The sequence below is a fragment of the Aythya fuligula genome, chromosome 4 (assembly GCF_009819795.1).
Source record: "Aythya fuligula isolate bAytFul2 chromosome 4, bAytFul2.pri, whole genome shotgun sequence".
Taxonomy (NCBI): domain Eukaryota; kingdom Metazoa; phylum Chordata; class Aves; order Anseriformes; family Anatidae; genus Aythya; species Aythya fuligula.
This window is the reverse complement of record NC_045562.1, coordinates 50,294,797-50,317,105: the sequence shown is the minus strand read 5'-3', so window position 1 is coordinate 50,317,105 and position 22,309 is coordinate 50,294,797. Positions and strand designations below refer to the sequence as shown.

Sequence of the window (22,309 nt, the reverse complement as noted above, 5' to 3'; positions counted from 1 at the left end):
TATAGTTATAGCTCTCTTGGGATTTATATTATGAAATATATTTTCATGGGTTTATAGCTGTGCAGTAAAAAATCTCACTGCACTGAAATTTGGCTTACAAGCATCAAAAAGACCTTTTTGCTAATATTTAAAAAGTTACATTGTAACATTTTAATGATTTTTTATATTTCTTGATCTTTACAAGCAAGTAATTCATCTTCACTCTAAGCTGAGTTATTTTTTGTACACTCTGTGGAAGAGAAAAAGATCTTATATTACTTATTCAAAATGTATTTTGCTTAAGGTTTTGATTTTAGAAACTTCTAACTCCACTCAGAGCAAAATGCTTTCTTACAGACCATTTCTTCCACCACTTTTCTTCCCATATTCCTGCACTTTAGAGCTCTCCCTTCCTCACTGCCTCCTACCCTGATCACTGCCCTGCAGCTCCAGGCTGTCCTCTTGGGGGAAGGCAGGAGTCAGAAAGCTTATTTGTTCCCATTTTGGGTAATCTCATCTCATCCTTGCTTTGTGATAGTACCATACAACTGTTCCCTGAAGCATAGTTCTGGCAGAGAGAGAGAGAGGCTATTCAGCAAGGATTTATTCCTTTAAACAAAATAACCATGATTAATGTACTGACAATTGCTTTGAGTACTAAGGTAAATAAATCTCAAAAGCCAACTAAAGCCTGATATCCCCTTTCCCAAAATATCTTATTGTTTACAGCACCCAAGTCCAAGATTATCTAACCTCTGAGACATTTCTACTTGGCACATAAGAAGTCCTATTGCTTCTACCTTGACAGTAGAAGTCCTGTTGAAGAAAAATGCAAAAAAAAAATAATAATAGAAAAAAAAATGTAAAAGGCCAGAATACATAAATAGTATAGCATAATAAATCCTGAGTTTGTCCCAGGAATGAGATGTCTTGAAAAGGTAGAACCACCTCCTCATGTGGGTTATTATATTATGTTACACCTTGTCATGTAGCAAGTCTTTGCATTCAGAGATCTGGTTCATTGTGAGAATGAGTTCAGGGATAAGTATGAGTTGAGCTAGTGTTTATAATATACTTGGTTTCCTTCTACTGAATCTAAAACTTACATTCAAATCAGCCTAACCAGAGAAAAATAGTCTGTGTGCATTAACTGTCCATGTATTTAAAACAAACTTAAAACAATTCTGTTTTAAAATCTATTTCAACATGTCTGTATACAAACAAGAATTATGGACATCTGAGAATAATTGGTGCCATGTAAAGACACCTGAATACTTGAGTACTTTGAGGATACAAAATGTTAAAAACCCTCTGAGTAAATTTATCTGACATATAATACATTCAACTTAACAGCATTCATTAATGTTACTTTCATTTACCAATAAAATGTGGAAAGGTATGCCAGAAATTATTGGCACATTTGAAATCACTACTTTGGACAATTTGGACAAGTGGTTTTTGAATCAGAAAAAAAAAAAAGAAGAAGAAAGAAATTCAGTAGTAATAGTCAGTTTAAGCTCAGGCTCATATCTCTCCACTTTCCTCTTCCACCTACAAACTACATTTCCAATGGTTAAAGATCAAGATGCTCACATGAGGCCAACCAGCTGCTAGCTAAAAACAAATTTTAAAGTATAACATGATCACAAAGTGCTAGATTTCAGTGGGAACCACAAGATAAATCTGAAGAGAATACAAAGCAGCCTGTGAAGGAGAGTAATGAATCCTTCCCATTTTGTTCTCACCTTGATATCTGGCATGCTGTAGTCTCAGCCACCCACACACTTGTTACTAATGAGCAGCTCATACTCTGTATTTACAGAGTTTGAATGACAAGCTGCCTTTAATGAGACCTATTTTTAAAGGAGAACAGTACCTGAGACTGTAGGTTCGTGAGCTTGGGAGGAGGAGGTCAGCAGCAGGGCCAGCAAAAAGAGTTGCTATTCTCAAGGACGTGTCCACTGGCTGTCCCCCACTCCCTGCAGCACACCTAGTTGCTGAGACAAGCTGTGAACAGGATCAGGATATTCCTGTGGATTAAAAACACAAATTTCCCAAGTAAAAGTGGATATTTGCCCTTGAATATCTCCATGGTTCAGGTAACACTGCTTGCCCACAGACACCTCTGCCAGCAGAGTGGAGGGGCCAGCATGCAGACCAGTGCTCTGGGTAGCAAAGGAGGTGGAATATCCAGGTCATCATCACAGGCACTTAGGCAGCACACCGCACTTTCCTATAGATTGCAGCACCATAACTGCAAGGCAATACAGCTTCAAGCCATTACCAAAAAAGCCATAAGCTTCAAAGTGCTTCAAGTCATTTCTGAACCTGGGATCCTTAAAGGAAGACCAGAAGTGACCTTCTCCAGCAAACAGACCTTCATTATTAAATGAAAATTAAAAAGAGGTCACAGAAAGAAAATAGCAAAGAAAGTAGATACAACAGGTAAGAGGGGAAAAAATAAATAGTAAATGGATAACAGGTTTCAAATTCAGTCACCTCTGTCTAGCAAAAGAGTATTTACACTTGAGTAGATGGTAACACAAAGATGATGATTCTCATACTGTAGTCTTTAATAGTTTGCTCACCCTGAAACGGCTGGGATTGACAGAGATAAAGGCACAACTTTACTGCTCCTTTGCTTTGTAGTGTGCTCTAGTTATTTACACGTGCTCCAGCTTGGCACAAAATGCCTGAGACTCAGGATGACAGCATCACAGACTTGCTTACAAAGGCATATGCAAGTCCAAGAGCTCTACTTTTTAATTTTGTATGTCTTGCCACTTTGTGTAATATCTAAAGAATGAATGAGTTATTAAGTTTTTAAGATATTTTGTGATAGCATCCACATCTCATCTCTCAGTCTACATGTTCTTGTCATTAAGGCTTTCTAAAGTATATGTTACTGTATACACTAAAGACACTCAACACACTGCACCCACTTCTGCTTGTCTTACTCCACAGAACCCACAATCTCTCCTGACAAAAGTTTAGGTCCCTTGAGTGACCACTCATATAATTAGTACTCTAAAGATGCATACATATATAAATACATACCTTTTCCAGAGAGCTGCATCACAGGATTTCCAAGTTTAAAAACCATTTTTACTTCTATGTGAGTTTTATTCCATTTTTCTATGTGAGTTCTATTCCATTTTTTACATTTTATTTTTTAACCAAAAAAAAAAAAAAAAAAAAAGATGGAGGAGAGGCAAAGCAAACAAAGTACTTACTGCTCAGGCATTCAATAAAACTCAGCAGAAAACTCATACTCTGACACATTTTTCCTGGTCTCATCTCTGTAAAACTGTACCCAGTAAAATAAAGATTGTTGAACCCTTCTCACACTGGACCCTGTTCTCAGCTTCTTAAAGCTTTGAGATGAATATTCTCTGTATGTGTCTTCCTCAAGATGTTTTTTTTATTATTTTTTTTTCATGTTTAAGCAACTTTTTTTTTCTGTGAACAAAGATTAAAAAGAAATATATTCATAGAATCATAGAATCATAAAAAAATTAAGGTTGGAAAAGACCTTCAAGATCATCCAGTCCAACAATTCCCCTACCACCAATGTCACCCGCTAAACCATGTCCCTAAGCACCACGTCCAACTTTTCATTCAACACCTTCAGAGACAGTGACTCGACCACCTCCCTGGGCAAACCGTTCCAATGCCTGATCACTCTTTCTGAGAAGAAATGTCCTAATTGTTTTAATTGTTGAAGGGTAGTGTTCTTTGTTCAATTCTTTGTTTTAATTGTTGAAGAGTAGGAGCATGACATTTCCATTTTTCCACTCACCAGGGACATTGCCCGAATGCCAAGACTTTTCAGCTATGATGGAGAAAGGCTTGGCAACTACATTAGCCAGTTCTCTCAGGACCCTGGGGGAAGACCTGTCATCAGGTCCCATAGACTTATACCTGTTTAGATTCATCAGGTGGTCTCAAAAGTGCTCTTCACTTACAGTGGGTGGGATTCCCCAGCCTCCGTCTACAGGTTCAGGGAAAAGAAAGAAGCCCGTGCAGGAAGCTCATCTACCAGTGTAGACAGAGACAAAGAAGTTACTGAGTAACTCAGCCTTCTCCATATCTGTCGTTACTCAACTCCTAATGAGATCATTAAAGGCACTGGCCTGTCCTAATCTTACTAACACATATAACTTCTTGTTAAATAGAATATGTTCAGACAGGCAATACACAGACCAATGAACATAGCTTTTGCAAGTACATATTATATTATATAAAAGATATATATTATCTTTTATATTATATTAATATAAATAATAACATATATATAATAACATATATATATTTAACATATAAATAATAACATATTATATTATATAAAAGACATGAAACCAACCCATGGCTAGTGCTCAAATGTACCTCCTGTAAGTGGGCTCCTCCCAGCACTGGAAGTTGGGCATGTTTGCAGGTTCAGAGCTGACATTTTGTCCCAGGGCCAAGCACTCAGCCACTGATCATTCAGGCTTTGCTTGGAAATTTACAGTGTTGGTAGGCATAACAACCCTGTACACAGCCTGAACAGAGAAGAAAAAAATTGCATATCAGATGTATAATTTCTCTTCCTTCCTCTACCTCTTCAATGTTTCTGCCTACAAGAAATCTTAAGAATAAACTTTCTTTGACATTCCTGAGAAATTAGGGCAATTACACCAGGGACATGTGACTGGATTCTGATGTCAAAAAGTTACTATGGGATTAAGTTCCCTGATATTTCTGAAGTGAAATTAACACAGATTTAATAGAAGCAATGTGTTACCTGGGACCTGAAAGCCTATTTCCGGTGTGTACTACAAGCCTCAGCTCTGCAGTGTTTAAGAGAAGCATGGCTACTTTTTATTTGTTTTGACAATTTCAGTCTGTTTTTAAGGAAAAAAAAAAAAATGAGTTCTTCCCAGTTCATATCCTCATATACATTCATAATTTATGCTCTGTTGACTGAGAGAAAAAGAACAAACATATTAAAGTTTGATATCTTTTCTCCAACTGGGAGGAAACATTTCACAACAGAATTCTCATTGCTTAGCACATCTCCACATTTACTTGCCCTTGCTGTATTAAATATTGCTTCTCTTCTTCAAGAACTGAGGAATAGCTTTTTTGACAGCATTTTGATGAAATGTTCTAAGTACTGAAGCATAACTCTATTTTCTGCACTCATTCTGAACTTACTTTAACTGTTCACTGCTGTTTTAACTGAAAATATTAAGCTTTAGCTTTTGTTCCTACAAGACCTAGTGCTCTGCAGGGAAACCTCTGACAGTATTACACAAAGAAGTCTGTTTTGCAAATATTGGACAGCAATGCTTTTCTTTCACATAGTTTTATTTTGGGCCAAATAACTTTATTATATAGTAAGAGTATGGTATTCAGAGAATAACACAGAAATAAAAGCACAGCAATGGATTAGATAATTTCAAAGACCAAAAGGTTTTTTTAAAAAACATTGTTTTCTTCTTCATAATTATGATGTACCTTGCCTGTTAGTGATTCAGACTTCATGTTTTCCCAGGATGTCAGAGTTTCACATGAGTGAAACCAAGTAACATGATGATATATGTCCACCTAACCATATCTTCTTTGTTTAATCCCATTTTATAATGTCTTCAAATGAATCAAAAGAATGTAAGGAAAGTAGGGTAAAAAAACACTGTACAAACAGAATATATTAGCCCCAACACTGAAAAAATACAGAACTTAAAACACAGTCAATAAACAGAAATCCTGGAAAAATCAGATCCTGCTCTGAGATATAAATAACTGTTTCAAGTACTGGATTAGTCTTCACCTTCCACTTTTACAGTGCCTTATCATATTTCACCATTATCATAAAACACTTGTGCCTAGGGATTTTCAGGATTAAGCCCCTGGAATACAGATTTATTTTAGTTTTGTCCTATCTTTGAACTATTACATTCCCCTTCCTGCCATTACACTCTTGTATTTTGCATTTGAATATCTTTATTTTTTAAGTACCTGGTGCATGTGCAAGCCATCAACTGCTATCTCCACTGACAGAATACAAACAGTAACAGGTTTGCATTTTTTACTCTGCTTACAACAAAAGATCTGATTTTATTTTTTATCAAGACAGCAATTACTATGATTGCATATGGGTTTAATTTATCTCCTTAAACAAGTTTTACAGTTACCCAGAGCATAATATCATTAAAAATTTTATGCAGCTGAGATCTATCATGAGGGAGTAAGAAATACTTGAAAGCTAGATTTATGAACTACAGGTAATGAATGTTGCTGGATCGTGGAGCATTCCTACTGCAATCACAAGTAGCTCTTGTCAAGGAAGCCAGAGATTCCCAATAAGGGTTAAGCACCTTCAGCTTTAGGAGACACCACATTGGGCTGGCAGGTTTCTCCACTTCGGAGGGAGCTTCCAAAAACTACAACCTGCCTTTTCCAATCTACATAGGTACTAGGTTCAGGTTCTGATGAGTCCCTGGACAGATGCCATTCATCATCCCCAGTACCATGTCCAAAGCTGCAGGTCTACAAGTCAAGAGGGAATTCGAGCTCTCAGCCTTCCCCAGCTTAACAAGGATCTCCAATTTTCCTTCCCACCTTGCATTGCATGGCTTTCATCTATGCAAACTTCAGCTAAAATGCTGTCACTCCCCTCTTCATCTAGAAACAACTGCTTGCTATGGCACCAGAGAGCTAAGAGGTAGAAGAGCCATGAGAAGGAAAGCTGCTCCCCACCACCACCCTTAGGGACCCTTTCCCCAGGCAGACTGACCCATACACAGTGCACTGCCTTACAGGTGCTACAGGGAATGTGAAACAGACCTGAGGGAAATGGAGAGCATGGAGTGCTTCTGTTTAACCTTTTCTTAGAGCATAAATACAAGGAGTGATTTAATAAGAATGAAGGATGAGAAATTACTAAAAGACAGATTAGGCAGGTTTGGATTACTTTCTGCTACAAGAAACCAGTACTAATAGTTTATTATCTCTCTTCTGCATAATCCAAGTATTCACTTCCAGACTGAACCTTCAATTAACAGTGAAGCGTCTTAGTAATACAAACATTTATTTTTGTTCTTGAATTACAGTAGTCAGAGAGACCAAGCCAACTGAAAAACTATGCACAGTGAGAAGACAATGTTTTTGAACAAAGACTTACCAGAATTACATCAGAAAATATATATATATGTGTGTGTGGAAGATTTAAATATCAGTTATACTACAAGTGTGTTATTTATTATTGAACCATGTGTCAACAAAAAATCCTTGATGTTATTAAGAATAACTGATTCCTACTGCTTAAATATCATATGTAGAATATCCAAAGCTGCAGAAGTCAGGAGTACAGACAGACTGGCCATTCAGAAATAGTTGGCCACTCTAACCCTGTGGTCTAGGAAGCACTATCTCGACTTCTTCTTCTGTAAACACTTAAATAAATCTGGTTGAAGATAAATGAATCTGGTGAACTAAATTATCTTAGAAACTGATTTATTTATTGGGAACAAAACATTGCCCTCTGAAACCTTCATTAAAAATCATTTAACTGTGACTAATGTTAGCATATAGATATGTATGATTTTAAGCCTTACTAAGTAGGAGTCTGACAAATCATTACTGCATGTCTTCTCAGTGTCTCTCAGTAAGGCATATTTGGAAAAACACTAAACTAAATGAGGTCCTGCCTCTCTTGAAGTCTTCAACATTTTCTATGACAAATGCAAAACCCATTTAGAAACATGCAAAACAATTAAATGTGCAACAGGAAACAAAGATAAACCTCACAGGAAAAGCAGAAATATGGTATTTTACACAGACTTATGCAGTAGTTTCATGGACTGGTTTCTCTGTCACATCATTTCCTAGACAATGCAGGTAGGTAGATGGATTTTGCAGATTTAGGAAATTTGAAATGTGTCACAGTAAAGAAACATGTGGGTTTTCTTTTTTCCTTTTATTTTTATTAGTTTTGTGACAGCACAAATTATCATTCCCATATAGCATGTAAGCGTGCTTGACTTCCAGCACATGAAAAATAAAAATTCCAGATATGATCCTGTGGTATGAATTACCATGAAACAGGACCATATCTAGATCAAGAAAAAAGGCATTTCTTAGGTAGGAATTTTTAGAGAAAAAGAGAGAAAGGCCAATGAAATTCCAAGCCAAGTTTGACCATTTACAACTTCAGAAGTTTTATAAGAATGTAAGAACCCTTCTGTCACACAAACACAAAAAACGCAACTGCAGATGCCAACTCACTTCTGTGAGTTTGAAAGCATTCTTCAAGAGACTCCACACTTTTGCCTGTAAAGTTTTCAGTCGAAATTCTGCTCTGTTCAGCATATCCTTCTATGCTTCATACTGTAACCAGTATATTGTGCTGTAGAGCTTATTTATTCATGAGTTACAAACCATTTTGTATGCCAACATTCTTTTGCACCACCATTCAGTATTTAAACAAATAAGAAAAGCTGCTACAGAAATAATTACCTCTCAAACAAGTCAAATATGATTTCAAATTTCCTGATTTTTTTCACCCTCCTCTTGCAGGATCACAACAACAGCTGCTTGCATGATGGATCTACGCAGATATCCTCTGGACGAACAAAATTGCACACTAGAAATTGAAAGTTGTAAGTTATTGGAGGGAGAGGGTTGGCTAAATAACACCGGTGGATTGAAAGGCAGTCATGGGTTAAACAAAGCAGGTGTAAGTTGTTCAACTATTGCACATCCAGTGAGCATGCACACTGAACATATCTTTCTATAGAGCATACATGTAAGCTAAAATATGTTTATTTCACAATATTTTGTTGATCCAAACTTGCATGATGTCTTTCAAAACCTCTTGCTGAGTGAGGAAGAGAGTACTTCTTGACAATCAGATCAGAGGACAACAGCAGAGCACTGCCGATCTTCAATACCTACTCACTGCTTCACCTCAGTGCAGTCATCTGTAATATCAAGATTAACAACTGCCACACTTGGTGTTGGGAGAATTGATCAATTACTCTTATCAAAATGCTTGGAAGTTATAAAAGGAAACAACTTAATCCTTCAGCACTAAGGTTAATAAGAGCTTTGCCATTGTCTTCCATGAGAGTAAGATCAAGTCATGCATAAATCAATAATTTATTTGGAAGTGCAGCCCCCAAAATAAAACTACAGATTTTTTTTTTTATCCATTGAATATACATTAATGTTATATATCTCAACATATCTGTGAGGTGGCTATTGTCAGGCACTGAGAAAAGCATATAGTTGGTCTAGAGCACTTATTAGGCAAGATGGGCTGTCAGCCTATTGTTTATATCTGTTTATAATTTTTAGTTGATAGCACCAGTAAGGTATCTTATTTAAAGCATTTAAATGGGCACGTATCTACATATGGGCTCTCCATACTCAAGTAATTTGTTTCTTTGTAAGTAGATAATCAATATCGGCCTTAATATAATCAGTAGAGCAGCAGCTTTTGATTTAGATTTTAAATTGTTTGGTAAGAAACTTGAAATGTTTCCCCAAGAGTTATTTCCTTTTGCTGTTTTTCCAAGCATATCATTTTAGAGGGATTTTAGAAATTCTGTGCCAGGTTGAGAACAAATTTTTTATTCCACCAGCAAAAGATTACAATCAAGTAAACATTTCAAGCATGTTTAATGAAAATTATTTTTTTCCAGAGAGAAGCACTGTCTGAACAGAATCAGTTCACTTATTTCTTTAGAAATTCAAAAAGAGCATCTATTATTTTTAAGACAGTAGTGTTTTGGCTCTGCAGGCAGACATATCAGAAAGAGAAGCAGGGAGGCAATGTTGTCAAAGTTCCCATGAAGCACATCAGTAGCTGCAGTCACAAGTCACCACAGTTACATATGCTCTGTTCTCCATGCAATATGAGCATGGAAGTCTCTGGAAGAACATAGTTGTTGTGCACCATAGTTAACTCCCCACAAGAGACAGTAGCAGAGCAAGCTGGGCAAGTTACTGAGCTTGTAGTGAATAAGACAAACCTACATGAACCTTCCTTATACATCTGTTTTTAGTTAGCACTGTCCATATCTACATCACTCTGAGTTTACTGAGGCACCACAAACCCACAGACCTGTATATGACCTTTTATACAAACATTTTCTCCTCTTCTCTGGGAAGCAGTCAGTAGCCAGACATTAACTTCCCTGTCCAGTGCTGCCCATCACCCTACTGTTCTCCCCAGTTACCTTCTGCTGGAGCAAAACTCTGGCTGAACTTCATAATCCACCATATACAGAGCTGTTCATTAAGCTACATGGTTGTCATGCTTGTCCTTGGGCTTGGCAGTTCACTGCCCTTTTTGGCACAGAACAATTTTGTTGTTGCTTGCTGCTGCTTGGCTCATCTTCCAGCTTAAATTTAATAGGGCATGCAATTAATGCATTTGGAAAATAAGTCATTTCTCAATTTTCAAAATAAAGTGCATAACACATCTCTTCAGTAGAGTTTCTAGCTGATCAGCTGAGGAAATGGATATATACGGTACCACAGATATCAAATTGGTGGCTTTCTACTGAAGTCACTTTCATACTGAATTCATACCTGAATTTATTTGCTGGAAGACAGTTGATTTGAAGTTTCCAGTCCAATTGTGACTAAAGCTTATCAAAGTACATGAGCATTTATCAACCATCAGCCCAAATAACTGTAAAAGTCTGGGTCATACCTCTCTATTCACAAGCTTTCACATAAATGAACTTTTGTAGGGATGAATGCTCAGTGGGAAGGGGCTTGATACTATCATTGAGACTTCATCAAAAATCAAGGCTAGCATCAGATCAAATAGGCAATTAAAATGCTAACACAATCAGAGATGAGCGCATACCACATCACTCATGGGGCCAGTCACACATCTCCAAAAGAAAATTGCTTTTCAGACATTCTGAACACTATGGAATAAATGATTCAAGCCTCCAAAGGCATATACGTTGATATGTTAATACTTGTTGAGCCAATTCAAAGAAATCAACAAAATCATGATTCTTAATTTACCACCAGGTCAAAATTTGTATAATGTGTTACTTCTAATGAGTATAGTTCTACTAACAAATGAATGATTGCACAGAAGCAGAGGCATGCATAACTGCTACTAAAATTCTGGTGTTTTATATGCCAGGAACCCTGTAATCTTTGACAATTCACCACCAAAAATATGTCTTTCTAATGCACTCCCAGCTTTTCTCCTATGCATCTCTAAAACTCTTGAAAATTATTGATGATGTACTTGGAAGAAGAACATTCTAGACACAGTTCTGAAGACCGGGATGCCTCATTCTCAGGCTTTTAAGCAGTAGAAAACCTGTCATCCTGAGTACTCTGCACTTAGTAGTCCCCATTAATCGCCTTGAAAGCTACCAGGGAGCAGGATGGATATGAATTAAAAGGTAATAGCCATGACCACTGCCTTTCTGTTAGTGCCACACACACCAGACATGTGACATTTTCTTCCACGAGAGAACCAATTTATGAGATCCTGATTCTCAACCTCTCACTCCAGTTCCTGCATTCCACTGCAGCTATTCAGCTTTTTATTGTGCCACTATATAAATCTTTGCAGAGCTAGGATGAAAATAAAATTGTTAATATTTTATTGGTTAAAATATATATATATCTTTTTGAAGTAAAGTCTTATACACCTCAGGTTTGAGAGAGACAAGAATTAAAATAAGCCGTCCTTAAATAAAAGGGCTAGAGAAGGCAGTGCCATAATCACTGAGCTATCCTGGATCTGCCTGTGTAGGAGTGAGAAGCATCTCTTATCAATAGACAGATACTGTGCACCATGTACACTCCCAAACCATCTCCAAAGCACTGGAAAGTGGTTTTGGTCATCTTTATATTGTGTTTATACTCTTTATATGCTTAACCCACAAGGCACCAGGTTCCAGAGCAGTGAAGAGGTATCATCTATGTTGCAATTGCCACCAACTTTCTTCTTCTGCTACCTACAGTCTTGTTGGTTTCAGCAGGAATTTAATAAGGCTAACACTGACCTTTTTTAAATTCTGACTTTACTTCTTAACAACATTTTTTTCCTGAGTGCTGTCAGTAATCTTGCAAGTTCTGTGCATGCAGAAAGAAAACAATAAACGAAACTAAACACATAGACTGCAAAAAGGTCTGTATAGATGTGTAAATCTATGCAATACTGATAGCCCTAAAACTAGTAGCTGGCAACAGCATGTAATCTGATAAAATAGGTCTGATTTTCAGCTGGTGAAAACTGGCATGGTTCCATTTTTGTCAATTAAAGCACTGTAAATTACACTAAAAGATAATCTTCTCTTTTTTATTAGTTGTCTGAAATTTTTGTTCCAAGTGAATGATCCTACCTCATCTCCACCCTTTAAATTATATCTGGTCAGGAGAGACTCTATAAGTGAGCTCAGAAATGAAGAGAAATGTTTATAAGGAGAGTTCAGTGCCTGTAGAAAATATACATGACAATTAGGAAGTTAAGCAAAAAGTCAAAGGCAGAATATAAACTAAGTCAAAGATCTGTACGAGCTGGTAAAGTATCTATCCTACATTTGAAGAGAAGAAGTTGTTAAACTGACCACCACTGACCTGCAGGTGTAAATGTACAACTTGCATGAAGGTGCATGCCTGCAGATGCAATCACAAGCAATAAGACTGTGCAATAGAAACAGCAAGCAAAAGCCTGACAAATAAATGCCAAGACACTTGACCAGGCCCAAGATGGATCATGTGTTCCTCACACTACTGTTAAATGTCCCCTGAAAAGTCCCTGAGCTTTATGAACAGATCAGGACTGTTTCCTGTTCTTCTGGTCCCACACACAAGGAAAGTAGGGCTGCTACACTGCCCCCTCTCCTTCCCACAGCTCTCCATCAAAAAGAGAGTAGCAGTATCTCCTTCATCCCAACAAGGTGGCACCTGTGAGAGTCCTCTCCGTGTCCCAGTGTGCTTCCCCACATCTAAACCAAGTAATCTGGAAATATATTTGGCCCTCCAAAAGTTCAGTGCTTCCCAGTGTGTTTACAGCAGCTGCACAGCTCCAGCAATGACAGGGCACACCAATATTGATGCACACTCCAACCAGCCCTCTTTTTAACTTTCCCTGTGTTTTTAGTGAGACTTACTCCTACTGTAGAAGAAGCACGCTCCAGAGGAATCAGGCAGTCTCATAGATGAATTTCTCTTAAGTTACTCAAAGAATAGAACATATCTCAGTCAACACGCTGGAAAAGTCTTCCTAGAGAGGTGATTGATGTCCCATGCCTGTCAGTGTTCAAAAGGCATTTGGATAATGCCTTCATTTATATGCTTTAACTTTTGGACAGCCTTTAAGAAGTCAGGTAGTAGAACTACATGATCTTTGAGGGTCCCTTCCTACAGAACTATTCTATTCTATTCTATTCTATTCTATTCTATTCTATTCTATTCTATTCTATTCTTCAGCTGAATGGCAGAGTCATTGCATCATTTAGGGATTTTCTAATTCTTGGGAATTAGCCATAAAATATCCCTTGAAAATCTAAATTGCTAAGAATTGGCCTTAATAATACTTACCAGTGAGTAGCATAAAGCACTGCCAAGAGCAGCAAAATAACAGGGCTACACAGGTGTGGGAGAAGAACACAAAGAACCAGAACACTGCCCTGTTATCTAACCTCTCCAGAGGATCAGCCAGAGCAGTGATAATGCATGCTTATATTGAGCCAGCAGATTAATTTCACTTAAAAAAAAAATAAAAATTAAAAAAAAAAAAATGCATTTCCAGCTTTCCTGAAGCAACCTTGCAGGATGGCAGAAGCTGTTTCTGCACAGCTGACAACCAGATAGGTGTACACATTTAGGAGGAGAGCATTTTGGCTACACGTGATCCTTCACACAAATTTTCACTGCTTTACTCAAGCACTTCTCCTTACTCCAAATTTTGTGGAGGCAGATGGGAGACCATATCAGAGGTTTCAAACCTGTTTCAGTGTGTAATATGGTGACGGCCACTGGAAATTTGTCTGTGCAAAAGCAAAGGATTTTATAACTGGAATTGCTTTGTCAGCAGAGCTGGGATCTGTCACAACCCAGTTCTCATGGATTAACAGACCCTGGACAGAGGAGGCTTAATACTTGGTTGGAGGTTTACCAGGCAGCCTGTGGCAAGGGCTACTCTTGTACGTATCAAGCTGCTGCAGCTGTGTCAGACAGAGCTGGTCTGGCAGAGACTTTTGACAGCACACAGCCACCTCACTCTAGCATCCTTCATTACAACACAAGTGCTGACCTCACTGCACCACCTAGGATGGGATACTGTTATTACTCTAATACTTTTTGTCTCTTTGAAGTTGCAAGTATCACAGTCATGGCATGACCTTGTGGTTTAAGCCTACATCTGGCTTTCACTCAGCAGGAAAAATGATGTGCAGACAGCACCACTCTAACAATAAATCAGATCCCATTTGGGTATGCCTTCCAGCATTTCCCAATCTCAAGTGAAGCATGTTTCACTGTCACAGGAGAGAGAAAGCCAAGCTGTGCTCTGGCTTGGCAAAATTATTTACTTGCTGGCAATCTGCTGTGTGTTTTACAAGAGGTCTGAGCAGATTAGCAGAACTCTCCCTTTGGCCTTAAAAATCTGTGTCTCTATGACAACAGTAATGCTGCAGCATGATTCAGGAATCTACATTGCAACACTGAAGCATGCCTTGTCAATAGCACTCTCCTAGTAACCACATCACTTGTGTGGGAGAAGTGAACAAGCCCAGAGAAGCCTGAAAAGACCAAGTTGGGGGAAAGTGGGAGATTTATTTAGTCAGTTACAGAATAGAAAATGACAATTTCATTTTGACTCCATTGTCTTTATGGCTGTCTTTGGTTCATATAAAAACAGACATAATACTAAATATACGTAATGCTTACATGAAAGAGCAAAAAGCTCACAGTGGTATTGCAGTCAATCAATAAAATATTTCACTTAAACCTCTAGATGGTTTATTGCAAGAAGAAACAACAACTGTGTTCATACCTAAACATTCATTATCACCTCTGTTGGCACAGAGAGGTCTGACAGGATGAGATTTGAACAGATTTATCACAGCTCCCTGCTTGAGACAAGACTGCATTGATCCAGAGTATGATTGCATTTGAACTACCAAGGATGTAAGAACCTACACCTCAAACAAAAAGGTCTATTTTTATTAGAGATGAAAAACCTGTCTTAAATCCAAGCTTTCCCAGAGAGCTTTACCTGCCTGCAGGCAACAGATATCTAGTAATATTTTCATGCCTGACAATAAAAATTCACTGATGAATATGAGTGTGCTGGTACCTGAGGCAGCGGGAACTTTGAGATGGATCCACTGGTGTCTTCTCCCTAAAGTATCAAGAAAAAAAAAAAAAAAAGATCTGGTCTCATCCTGCTTCTTCTCACCAGGCATATCATATCACTTCCAGAAAAGGCATGATTTCCCCTTCCCAAGGGGCTCTGCTTGAGCCAGAGGGCAGCAGCTGGGACAGAGCAGGTGCTCTCCTCCAGCCTGCCCAGCCTCATCTTTGTGCTGGTGAAAGTCAGTGGAAAACTGTTTGGTTTTTTTTTTTGTTTGTTTGTTTGTTTGTGTTTGTTTGTTTGTTTGTTTGTTTGTTTTCATGGATTCCTAGGATCTAACAGGTGCATTTGGTTTGCCATCATTTACTCTGCACCTTGCTCTCAGCCCTTGGTCCTCAGGCACCCATGAGTGTTATGGAGGATTTGGTTGCTCAGAGTATGCTAAAAAACAAGTCACAAGTCTCCTTCTCAATTAACAACAAAGCTGGAAGGAAACTCATCTCTATGCCTTTTCCAAAACATTCAATCTTTCTGACATTTGTAATGAGGGCAACTCCCATTCCCCACAGAAACTTAGGTTCTGTCACATCCATAAATGAAGAGCTCCTCTTGTTCACTCACTTGTTGTCAGACTCCCCCTGAATGAGATGTGTCAGCCACAACCCCATGTCCCAGCATGTGCCACTTCCCACAGGCCCTGCCAGCCCTACAGGAAAAAAAATAAATAAATAAATAAAAAATAATAATAACAAAAAAAATAACAACTCATTTTCTCCTCTTTGACTGGTCTCTGTTTATTACAGCATAGAGCTGAGAATGAGAGCACTCATCTGCTTCTGGCCAATACCTTTAGCTGCTCTAAAATACCAAGCCATCCTAAAATTAAGTTCAAATAGTGTAATATGAGAGACAGAGAATGTACTATGGTGTACAAAGAGTGAGACATCTTTCCAGAAACTCAGGCCAATCAAGCAGTGGCATATTTTTAAGATTAAGTTTCTGAATGCAAAAGCCAGAAAAGTTTCTACCCACTCATCTTTCTAAGAACTGTCTCTAAAGTCACTTAGCCCATCAATATCACTGCAAATCTGGCATTTTTAGAAACTGGAGCAAAGGCTATCATCGAGTTTTGCATGCTAAAATTGAGTCAAAATTTGGTTTGTTTGGGTTTGTTAGTTTGGGGTTTTTGTTTGTTTTATTTGTTTTATTTATTTTGGAAGAAATGTAATCTAAGTACAGAGGACTCCTGGGACCAGTTACCAAAAGAAAATAAACCATGTATGCAAGAGCAAGAGGAAATCTAAATTCAAAGATGTCATGCTGGAAGATAGGAGCCAAGTCCCTCTGTCTGCCGTACATATTTAGAGCTCTGGGACCTTGCTCCTTCATCCAAGCACAAGCCCCTCTCCCCAAATGCTGCAGGAGAGACAGGAATGCCAAATTACACATGAAGCACACTACTCTGAGATAGGTGTGTCCAGCAAAGAATAAAACTTGATACTTGCTTGGGTACTTGCTTACACTGTTCCAGAGTAAGGAGAAAACAAAAAATCAATTGGATGAATCAAACCATTCACATCTTTTAGATTTTCTCAGATTAAACTTAAATCTAGTGTGCATTTGAAGTTAGATGCAAGTGCCACACAGAAGGATATGCCATTTCACAACCATTAGAAAATCATTGCCAGTAAGCACTGACACTTCCAAGTGTTCAGACTTCTACATTTACTTAGTCAGACCTGAAGTACTATTTTAACAGACTCACCACCTCAGCTACATGCATGAACATGCTCTTTTTTCTGGTCGGTACAGAGTACAATTTTACAGAAACTTCACTTTTATGCCGAAGCTGGCTTAAGGAGTTGCAATTACTTTTTCTCTCTTCATTTATTTGATACAAATGTTTGTGAAGCTTAACTAGATACCTGAATCAGTGACAACAATACAGATGAAAAATACCATCCACCCCAATGGCAAAGTATTTATATGTACATTGAACACATGAGCACATTGTTGACTTTTCCTGTCAGTGAATTATCTAGGAACAAGTGCACTTACTAGCTGTCCCCCCACATCTTCTACCTTTGTCTAGCAGCAGCTCCCCAGCCCCTCTGAGAGGAAGTAGGTGCTAGCAACAACTTTCCCAAAGCCCACACAGACTGAGATACCTTTATTCGCTTCTCTCCCACCTCCTTTTACACCAAGAAAGGTGAGGAACTCATCTTAAAAGCCTCATCTTAAAACCTCATCTTAAAAGCAGCTCCCAAGAAAAGGAGCTTGAAGTCCTGGTGGCTGTTGCAGGGTGTTCCATAACTGAAGTAGATATTCTTGCTACACCAGATCACCCTCTGCCTCATCAGATTGGAAGTAATAGAGCTACTAATAAACTGAATTATTTATAGTGCTGACAGGTCAGTTGCTTGAATGGCTTTTCTGCACATGCTCAAGAGCAGCTCCTCATGTTTTGCTGAGACCTAAGGCCGTAGGGAAAAATAGAAAAAAAGCAACAAGGAAGTGGAACAGTTAATAATTGATACAGAATTCAGATTGTCTCAGTATAATCAGGATAACAGAAAACAGACCTAAGAGAGAGCTAAAACTGGTCAGTTGGTGCTTAGAAGTGGGTTTACAGCAGTTACACAATACATACAGCCTCAAGGAAGGCAGCACAAAAAATATGCTAAATATGAAATACAGGAAAGGTGAAACAAAAGAAGAGAGTTACAATTGAACAAAATCTGGCCATTTATTAAATCTTTCAAACATTAATCTCCCCAGTTTTGATGTGCGCATTTTAAAATTAAAATTGACGTAATTAATTTTGCGACAACCTTCTGCAAGCAAAAATAGTGGGAGGATAGGTTCTGACTTGCTAATTGGGCACATGTTACAGAAATCACTCTTGCAGGCATTTGTAGGAGCAATCTTACTAAGTGGGCAATTCTGCCAGCCTCTCTCTGGCTTAATCTGCCTGCTATAAGGGATAGAAAGATGTTTGCGTTTCATCCCATTCACAGCAGTAACCTTTGTGCATGTGTGCCTCCATCAGCTTACATATAATCCATGCTGCTTTTGCACCCACATTGCTTTCTGCTACATAACATGCACAAAATGCCACATTTCACAAGGGTTTTGTCATGGTTCAAATGCCATATTCAAGCAACTAGCTCCCACAAACCCTTGCAAAAGAACAGTTAATCATATTTTATCACAGCATGCTCATAAACCAAGGAAGATAGTGTATAGGAAACATCCCTGCAAAAGTTGCAAGGAATTCAGCATGCTTGTGCTGCTGGTGTTGCCCAGTGGAACAACAAATTGATCACTCCCTGGGGAAGAACACGTTTAGCAACTCAAAACACAGTAATCATCTCTAAATACATTTAGATAACATGTCCTGAGTCCCTCTGTATATCCTTTGCAGGATACACAGGCTGAGCTTGTATCTCTGTCCGTTCACTGCTGAACAATTGCCCATGGAGGCCCTGCACATACACAGCAATTTGTAGATATGCATTATTTTCTAACATAGCTGAAATGCTGTCCTTCAAAGTTGCATAGAATGTACTGGCAACAAAACAGGAGTGGCTTTAAAGTTACAGCATGAGCACCCACAGCATTAAACACCAGCGGAGACAGAAAGCCCAGCACAGTGAAGAACTTGTGGAGCTGACCAAGTTGTTGCTGTTTTATTTTTTTTTTATTTTTTTTTCCAGAAATTCTGAGAGGCAGATTCACAAATACTTTGTTGATATTGATACTGAACACAAATGGGATTTTGTATTGTTTATTCACACAAACAATTATTTCGTTGTTGTTGGTTTTGTTGTTGCATTGTTTTGGCTCAGTTTCAGTCATTGCTTACCCTTCATAACTTAAGTCAAAATAATCCTTTCTTCACAGTACACTAGCATTAAGCAGTGGAGACTGCTCTGTTCACACACTTTGGAAAGATTTCTTTCCCTAGAGGGTTAGAAACTAGTCATTTCACTTTCACCGTGCATCTGTACACTGCACGCAAATTTAGAAGTTACTAGGGTGCTGACAGTGTAGTTTAGATATTTTTCCATTTTTATTTTCAAAAGGATGGATAGCTATACAGATCCATAGATTTTCGTAGCAAACACTTGACACCCAGTACTTGCATGAGCACATGAAATTAGCCAAGCTAGTCACCTACCCAGTGTATCTGAAGCCCTCTTCTGTTGCACACTTAGTCAATTACAGTGAGTGTTCTGCACATTTCTGCCCCTTCTTAGCAGCCTCAGAGCCACTGATGGGACCAGGCTGTCCCCCAGTGACCAGAGAGAGCCAAGATGGGGTCACTTTTCAAAAATAGGGTCTCATTTAGAGGAGGGATGGATTTCTCAGGAAACAGCTGTGCTTGTACACGAGTCTGTATTTCTGTAGTCAGAGAAGCAGCAAAAATAATCTCCAAACCCAGTCATATCACATCTTTTGCAGAGCTGGCATATTGTGCTTTGAGATAACACAGTTGTGCTAGGATATTACAGCCCTAAAGTACGGTTTATGAATTTATTTGTCCTCTGCCAAGGTGTGAATTGCTTCATAAAATAAAACCCAGCACAAATTGGGAGATTCTGGTACTCATGGATTCACTTCAATTCATGAGAATGAATTCTTTCCCCAAATGCATCTGAGTTTACAGATGTAATAAATCTCAAGAAATTCTCTGTTCAGTGCCAGTACAGTCTGTCTTGATCTTCACCTATGGCTCCTTGACACTGCAATAATACAAATAAGCAAAACACAGTGCTTCAAGTCGCTATGCTGAAAGACTGCTTACCCAACCTGGAGGAGCATGAGCACAAAGTAGTTAATTACTAATTGGGCCATACTTTCATGTACCAGACCTCCACTCATCTGGAACCAAACTGCAGAACTGAAAGCATAACTGAGTCCATCAGATAAAATTCTTAAAGATTCCTCCGTTAGTTTTCTGCTACCACTTCTAACAGCTTTAGCTGATGCAGATTCATCTTCTGCATAAATGTCAAGTAACAAACATGGCATGCAAAAGTAGACTGCTCAAAGAAACATTGCTCATTACGAGCAAACCACCATGTGTGGGAAACTTCAGGAAGAAAACATTAAGCATTTCAGTTTTGTTTGAAGAGCTCATTCATGGTTATATTATTTTTCATTGAATTCATGTTTTCTGGTGATTGGCAGCCTACGATTCATCCGTACAAATAGCAGCACTACGTTTTCCCAATCATAAATCCAATCTCCCTGGCTACACCGGGAGCACATTTCTGTAACTCAGTCTTGTGAATATCTGTTAACACCAAAGTGCAAGGCTGTTTTGTACAATAAAAAAACTGCCCATTAGCTTGTAGGTGGATTGGAGCTAAGCAAAATTCATTTCATACAAGACACTGGATGCCAGGATCAGGTCTGCTTATCCATAGTGCTGATGGCCAGGGAAAACAGAAAGGCTGCACAATTATTCTAAGTATAGATACAGGTTAATGAAGCAGCACCTAAAGGCTGTTGAATTGTTACCCAGCATACCTATTCCCACTGGTGGGATGCAATTTTTGCTAATACCATCAATGACTAAGTTTTAACTCAGAATATATGGCTAATCTCTTCAGCAATCTTTCTCTATTCTTATTCATTTGTATTCTGTAAGTGCCTCTGAACAGTAAATTACCTATGGAGAGCTCTTCCTGAGAAAACACACAGTTATTTAACATATTACCATTTCTAATCCAAACCACACAGAGCATGACAGCCTTATTTGAATTCACATTTAGGGTCAAAGCAACAGAATCCTTAATTCAAATATTTCACACACTGTGGGCTGGAATTTGTATCAACAAGATTAAGCACACAAAAAATTATCCACTGTCCTTTGATTACTAGACCTTGGACCTTCCCTCTCTATGGAAAGCTTGCCCCTCTGTCATCACCCCCTATTAGTCTACTAACGAGTATTTGCTGCACAAAACGAGTATCTGCCTCCACAAAAAAAATGCAGATACCAAACAGATTTTGTATACAACCCACCTAAAAGACAGTCTGCTCCTCTACTTACAATCATCAGATGAAGCCACTCACCTCCTGTACTCTCCTCCTGAATCCAGTCTGCTGTCCAGACATATCAAGCTAGTAAGACCTAACATTTCTCTACATAACCCTGTCTTCTTTGGCTTACTATTCTTTTTTTTTTTTTTTTTAAATTTATTTGTTTATTTATTTAGGTGAAATGAATATAACACATCAGTAAAGTATGCTATATTCCTTCTGCACTTCGAGTCTCCCTACAAAATAAAGATGGATTAGTTTTGTATCATAATCTATTGATGAAAAGTAGCGTATACTTTGTGCGTATTTTCTTAGCAGTAGCAGAATTTTGTTATCCTGTACTATAAATTTGCTATTTTTCTACCAATCATTGCTAGCACAAATTCAGTCTCTGCAACACAGGAAGTCCCAAAAATGCTGGTAACCTGCACTTGTTAGCCCTGCTGTGAACTGCAATATGTGCCATGGTGTTTGAAATGATGCAGACTTATCTTCATGCTTTAGTGGAGGTACATTTCCTTAGAAGAAGACAATGTCATATATGCTTCATAAGCAATGGGATTCATTTCTGTAGAAGACCAGAATTCAGTCTGAAATTTCTTTTCTTTTTTCCTGTTACAACCATAAATCTATTTAACAAGAACACATCCAGGTGTACTTTTCCTTAACTTTTGTTTCTTTGTAGGACTTTCTTACTCCATACTTGTCAATACAGATTTAGTATTTACCTATGGTTACAAAGGTAAAGTAGATGCATGAAAAAGTTTTAAAACAACTGTCAAATCAATCTACATTTCGTTTCATAGTCTTGTAGCAACATCACAAAGAACAGCAGAGTGTTTTTCAGGCCAGGCTTTTTCCCCAGTGAAGTATCAATTCAGTAGTGTGCAACAGTTTTCCCGAGATATGCATGCAGAAAAAGTATAATACATGCAAAAAGTATAACACACGTGC

General features: G+C 38.2%; 1 protein-coding gene across 2 annotated transcripts in view; it reads left to right on the top strand.

Annotated features, from left to right (window-relative positions):
- The window catches only part of GABRB1 (gamma-aminobutyric acid type A receptor subunit beta1), a 127,069-nt gene that overhangs the window by 87,097 nt on the left and 17,663 nt on the right, over positions 1 to 22,309 (top strand). For both annotated transcript variants that reach the window (XM_032186739.1, XM_032186738.1), the window contains exon 4: positions 8,539 to 8,621. In XM_032186739.1, coding sequence (XP_032042630.1) covers positions 8,539 to 8,621 — 83 coding nt within the window. The remainder of the gene's footprint in view (positions 1 to 8,538; positions 8,622 to 22,309) is intronic.